This window comes from Crocuta crocuta, unplaced genomic scaffold (genome assembly GCF_008692635.1).
Source record: "Crocuta crocuta isolate KB4526 unplaced genomic scaffold, BGI_CrCroc_1.0 scaffold24, whole genome shotgun sequence".
Classification (NCBI taxonomy): domain Eukaryota; kingdom Metazoa; phylum Chordata; class Mammalia; order Carnivora; family Hyaenidae; genus Crocuta; species Crocuta crocuta.
The window spans coordinates 2,934,624-2,941,104 of record NW_027530974.1 but is presented as its reverse complement, the minus strand read 5'-3'; the positions used below and the strand labels follow the sequence as shown (position 1 = coordinate 2,941,104).

Here is a 6,481-nt window from a genome sequence, read left to right as displayed (position 1 = left end):
GCGGGGGGGGGGGGGGGATAGGGCAGAGGGGAGGGAGGTAGCACTGCACTCAGAAGCCCTTACAGACATGATAGGAATAGCATGGTTTGCTTTGGTTGTCAGTTTGGAAGCTAAATTTTCTTATTTTTTTAATGTTTGTTCATGTTTGAGAGAGAGACAGAGAGTGAGTGGAGGAGGAGCAGAGAGAGAAGGAGACAGAATCCAAAGCAGGTCCTAGGCTGAGAGTTGTTAGCACAAAGCCTGATGCGAGGCTGGAACTCAAGACATGAGATCATGACCTGAGCCAAAGTCGGGAGCTCAACTGACTGAGCCACGTAGGCACCCCTGGAAGCAAAATTTAATTCTTGACTGAAATAATTAACCCAATTCAGGTATTTGATGACATTCAGCTAAAAATAATTTTTGAGGGGCCTCAAATGACTTGTTTTTTATTTTCTCGTTGTGTACACATACTTTGGTATTCTAAACTGCCTCAAATCCTTTATGCAAGTAATCAGGGATGAATTATAAAGGATAAGAAATATAACAAATATAACAAATTCTCATATTCTCCAATATAAAAATTATATTTAGCACTGCACACCAAAATAAGATAAAAATTCAGATAACTCACTTTGAGTATTTAATTAAGTCTTACTGCCAGCCTTATCCGAAATTATAAAAAGTTTTCTGCTTTTGAAAGAAAGTACAAAAAGTGTAGGGATGCCTCCAGAAATTATTGGAAATAAAATAATATTGATTATAAATTTATAGATGAAATTTTAGATATATTGGATTATGANGGGGGGGGGGGGGCAGAGGGAGAGGGAGAGAATCTCAAGCAGGCTCCATGTCCAGCAAAGAGCCCAGTGCAGGGCTCGATCCTGCAACTGTGAGATCAAGACCTGAGCCAAAATCGAGAATCAGACACTTAACTGACTGAGCCACACAGGTGCCCCAATTTCTAATTTTGGTGTGTGGAATGCTGCAATACATGTTAGATGGGTGGATAGTAGAAAAATGGATGGATGAGTTAGTAATCAACAAATCAGCATAGATAATGTATATAAACCAGTACACAAGCCAGTGTGTGTGTGTGTGTGTGTGTGTGTGTGTGTGTGCCAGAGACAGTAAAAAATAAGTAATTTAAAACTTGAAGCTTTAAAATTCTTTGTTTCTTTTACATCTCAAAATTGTCTTTAATGCACACACAAAAGTCTCCAGCCCACAAGTGAACAGTGCGCGTGCACGCACACACACACACACACACACACACACACACACAAGCCCCTTCTAGAGCTGCTCTGCTCATCTCCTCCCTGAGCCCACTCACTCTGTGAAAACCACTCTTCTGTTTGCCCTGCCCCTCCCTGCATCCAATGAAGCAACCTTCCCAAGCATCTGGGGGGGAAAGCCATGAATTAACCAAGAGAGGTAGCTTCTAAAGCATTAAAAACAATATACAAAAGCTTTAAAATTCCTCCCACTTCCTACTTTTCCGTTTGGTGCCATTGAGAGAACTTGTCTGGAGAATGTATTAAACAGCATAAAACCGGTACCTACCAATCTCAGGATAGCCCTTTACATTGCTGTTCTGGGATGTGGGGTGGGAGGAGGAAGAAGGCCCCTTGCCCAGGCTTGTGATGTTTGGGGGACAGTTACCTGGGCACAGTAGATCCAAATGCCTACAGTATGCTGGATCCTCATTTCTCACTTTTATGTTGTTCACATGATTTAACTATTATTTAAAAGTCAGGGGGGAAAAACCCGTGTTTCTAACTGCAAATTTTTGTTCCTTTTTTTTTCCTTTCCTTCTTCTGATGGCTCTGGGTAACACATATAGTCTAGTGCAGGCAAAGCCTCAGGTGAAAATTTCTACTAGACAGATGGCTTTAGACATGTAACGGTGAGACACTGGTATCCATTATTGAATTCATAATCTGACAGATGAAAGCGTGAGAAATAGGGTCATCTCCAGAAGTACCTTTGAGGCAATCACCAGAAATGGCATTCTGGAAATGAGACAGAATTCAGGGTCTTGGAGGCTAATGTCCCTTCAGTGACTGGATTCTGCCTTGGACGCATGTCCTGCAAGGCACAGACTCAGGACTCTGAGGAAGCACTACTTCCACTGAATGCTGTCCCCCTCAGCTGCACCTGCTACTTCTTTCAAATTGCTCCCAACCCCAGTGAAGAATCCCTGCAGCCAAACACCTCAGAAACAAGGCACGTCAGTGGTCACAAGCAGCACTCTTACATGGCAAGAACACTACACGTTGCTAAAGGTTTATCAGTATCTATTAGTGTGTACACTGGGAAGCCAAGGGAACAAAGTTGAAATCAACATATAATTGGAATATCACTAGAAAATCAAAATCCACTTCTCCAACCTCACATAAACACTGGATGCATTTTCAGTGGCAAAATTGTGTTTTAAGGGTGCCTGGGTGGCTTAGTCAGCTAAGCATCTGACTTTGGCTCAGGTCATGTTCTTCCAGTTCGTGGACTGGAGCCCAAGGCTTTGCTCCCACCGAAACCTCTAGGAGAGAATTCTTCCTTGCCTCTTCTTAGGTTTTTGTATTTGCTGCAATCCCTGGTGTTGCCCTGACTTATAGATACATCAGTCCAATCTTAGCCTCTGTTGTCAGATGGCCATCATCCCCTTCTGTGTCCAAGAACCAGACATATTGGATTAGGAACCCACCCCACTCCAATATGACTTCATTTTTTTAAAAATTTTTATTTATTTCTAGGAAAGAGAGAGACAGCGTGAGCAGGGGAGGGTCAGAGAGAGAGGGAGATACAGACTCCGAAACAGGCTCCAGGCTCTGAGCTGGCAGTCAGCGCAGAGCCCGATGTGGGGCCCGAACCCATGAACCACGAGATCATGACCTAAGTGAAAGTCGGACACTTAACCGACTAAGCCACCCAGGCGCCCCAATATGACTTCATTTTAATTATGCCTGCATCTCTATAAAGACCCTATTTCCAAATTAATTCACATCCTGGGATACTTCAGAGTTAAGACTTCAATATACCATTTTGGGGGACACAACTCAGCCCTGACACCTCAGAATGTGTAAGATAATCGACTAGGACCGCAGGTGCCTGTGGCCACAGAGACAAGAGGTCACTGTTGGGAACCTGTTGTACTTTTACCAACAGGGCAAAGGTATGAAGGTTGAATTTACCACAACCCATCTGTGAAGATCCTGGAAGGGGGTTGGTTCTGAGTCATCTTGAATAGGATCTCAAAAGGGCCTCTGTCAAACAGTAAGGTGATCTCTGCTGATATGGGTTGGGAACTCACCATAGAGAAGCTGGGGAAAGGGTGGGGATGGATGAGAGGAAACATCAATGGGAGGGAATGGGAGACCTCCAGCTAGGGAACCCACCAAATCCCCTGGAAAAGAAGAGGCCAGCTTTGGAAAGCTGCCACCTCTAGAAGGTATGAATGACAGGTGCCAGTCTGATATTTCACAGTCAAGGAAAAAAAGCTTTTCAATTCTTCCTACCCTCACCCTTGTCAACCCAACACCAGCCAGTGAGGCGGGGGGGGGGAATGGAACAATGAAAAGGAAACCCACTGTACTACCAGGACCACCCCCAGTGTCTGAGTCCATGTCAGGCCAGAGTGGTGGGGGGCAGAGAAGTTTTATTCTAGATGAAGTTTTCAATTTGGATATTAGAGTGCATTCTTTACTTCGAGTGTAATCTGTATGACTAGGAAACCTATGAGATCTGCTTGTAATTTCACCCAAAGGTGATGACTGAAGAGCAAAAGAGCAACAGAATGGTCAAAGGGGAAGCTATGACAAAAAAGAAAATTATTTTCTACTTACTCTTTGCCAAGTTCAACTCATTTAATAAGACAGTAACATACATTTTAAATTTTGGCAAAGACTTTCAAATTATCTTCGAAAAAGCCTGACTCAGTTAGCGTGCTAATAATTATGAGGGAATTAACTTCCCCACATGTTCACCAGTATTGATCTTTTAAAACCTGACTAGTCTGATGGCCTAAAAAATATTGCCTTGATTTATCTTTTACTTCCTTGATTACCAGCGTGTTTGAACAGTGTTCATGCTTACTGATAATTTATATTTCATCTGGTGAATTGCCTGTCTTAATATTTATCTACTCTAGGAGGTTGCTTTTATTTTCCTTGATCATTTTTATGTAATTTTTAGTGTAATCTAGATACTGGGATCAATTCACGATACTGTGCATTCAGGGACTTGGGACTAACCGGCATATAAGTGGATGAATTTTCCATTAAACCTTCCTCCCCAGGACTTGTATCCTAACCACTGTGGCAGCTACTATTTTGCTTTCAAAGTTCATTGGCACAAGTGGTACCAGCTACCTTTGTCTTTCACTGAAGCATGAACAAACACTTCAGGAGGCAGGCCCCACCCAATTCTTCAAACCAGTCCAGTTATCAACTGCCGCGACAGAATTCCAGGAGTGGGGGCCACTCCAAACTTCAGAAAGGGAGGGGCATTTGTAATCCTTGGTGGGGAGAGAAGGGGAATAACAAGAACAGTGGGAGGAAGGAATAGCAGGAAATATAGCAAAGGGATTAAGCTTCAAAGCCTGACCTTCAACTTGGACATTTTCTTACTCATCTTCAAATCACATCTGAACCTGAAAATTTAGTGATGATTTCCCACTTAGTTCCATCATCCCACAGGTAGACTTTGTCTGAAGAAGAGTGACAGACCTCTCTTGGTTCATAAAAGACCAGTCCAATAAAAGGAAAGGGAAGTGAGCTCAGAGAGCATGGGCCCCCACAGCATAATCGGCATGCATGGGGCCATGGCTCTCAAGGACTGGCCACACCTGTCATGTAAAGTCAATTCTTACCCAGGAGGTACTTGGGTGGCTCAGTCAGTTATGAGACCAACTCTTGATTTAGGCTCAGGTCATGATCTCACAGTTTGTGAGTCTGAGCCCCTCATCAGGATCTGTGCTGACTTACAGAGCCTACTTGGGATTCCCTCTCTCCCTCTCTCTCTGTACACCTCCCCTGCTTGCCTACTCTCTCTTAAAACAAATAAAAATATTTAATAAATAAATAAAAGCAGAAGCGGTTTGCACCAAGACAACGTGTATGCTTACTAAAACAGGTTCATGCTCCCCCTTTGCCCACATACAATTTTGTTTGTCCGCTTCTCTCTTGTAGGAATAGAGTGTCTCCATCATATGATTTGGCAGCAGTTTGTGAAGGTTAGACAGAGTCTCAAAGGTGTGATTCAGAACCTCAGGTTGGGCATAGTTCTTCTGTGTCTTGGGTTTGTCAAGGAGTGGAAGTTTCAGTACAATGTGGTTGTTCTCAGCTGTCCCCATGATGACCCACTGAGTTACAAAGAACAAATAAGGAGTTGGAAGGGTGGAGTGCCCCACAGCTGGTCTTTCTCCACACCTTCCTCCATCTCGGAGAAGGTATCATGGAATCTATTTTCTGGTCTCCGATCGCTTGGCATTCTGAGAGTCACAATGGCTCAGATCTAGCCTGGAACCCTGAGTGCTCATCTTGTCTTCAAACTAGGAAATCAGCCTGTTGAAAATATCTTGCCAAGTCTTACAGGGATTTCAGGCAGAAACTTGTTTCCCGTCTGAACACGGACAACAGCTGAGGCAAACAGAGTGCTTTCCTAAAGGGAAGAGGGGAAGCCAGTGTGCACACATCCAGTGTTGTTTTTCTATCTGGCCCTTCATGGAGGCCATGCATGAACTCTGTGTGTACATAATTGAGACTCTGCAGACCTACTAGGCCCCGAGGGAGCGTGATTACCTCAACACAGTCCTCGAGCTGAACTGAGCGAAGAGCTTCATTGCCCACAACTGAGGAAATGTCCAGATTAACCCAGGTAAGAGGCCAACCTGCTTCTTATTCTCTTATCCAAAGTAACAGAGTCAACAAAATGCTCCGTTCTAGCTGTACTGGCAGAAGCCAGTCCTCACTGTGGGCCCAGAGCAGAAGTACTAAATGATCTTAACCCACCACACTTGATAGCATAGCCCTGAGCAAGGTAGGTGTCAAGAACTCCTCTGCCAGATTTGAGGCCAAAATGCAAATAATAAGGGTTGTTCTAGCTACTCCTTAATCTCAGCATGCTTAGCCATCTGAGCCAGAGTCACCATTTTGCTGTATCCCATGAACTGGCTGGTAAGCGCACTGTAAAGTGATCAGAAACAAGGAGGTCCATATGAGCCAAGCATGCTGCAAGACAGCTGGCAGTGTTTGCTAGCTTCTTACCAAACTTCAAAGCCTTTGGCCAGGACCACAGAAGTGTCATGGTTATATCATATCATACATTAGTGCCCAGAGCAGAAGATACAGAATTTTATTTCTGAACTTTCAAATTAATTTTAAGTTTGCAAACTTAAAAAGTAAGGCTTTTAAACATAAACAAAAGGGTATAATTCAAATATATTTAAAATATGTTAGAGAATCAGAATCACTCGAATACAATGTGATTCTCATGATTTCATGGA

At 43.4% G+C, this 6,481-nt stretch overlaps 1 protein-coding gene across 4 annotated transcripts in view; it reads right to left on the bottom strand.

The window, feature by feature from the left end:
* LOC144236413 (testis expressed protein 56-like) overlaps positions 1 to 5,416 on the bottom strand; it is a 30,769-nt gene extending 25,353 nt beyond the window's left edge. For all 4 annotated transcript variants that reach the window (XR_013336532.1, XR_013336531.1, XM_077770039.1 and 1 more), the window contains exon 1: positions 5,137 to 5,416. Coding sequence is in view for 2 of the 4 variants with exons in the window: in XM_077770039.1 (XP_077626165.1) it covers positions 5,137 to 5,329 (193 nt within the window). In the remaining 2 variants the exon portion in view is untranslated. The remainder of the gene's footprint in view (positions 1 to 5,136) is intronic.
* Between the last annotated feature and the right edge of the window lie 1,065 nt (positions 5,417 to 6,481).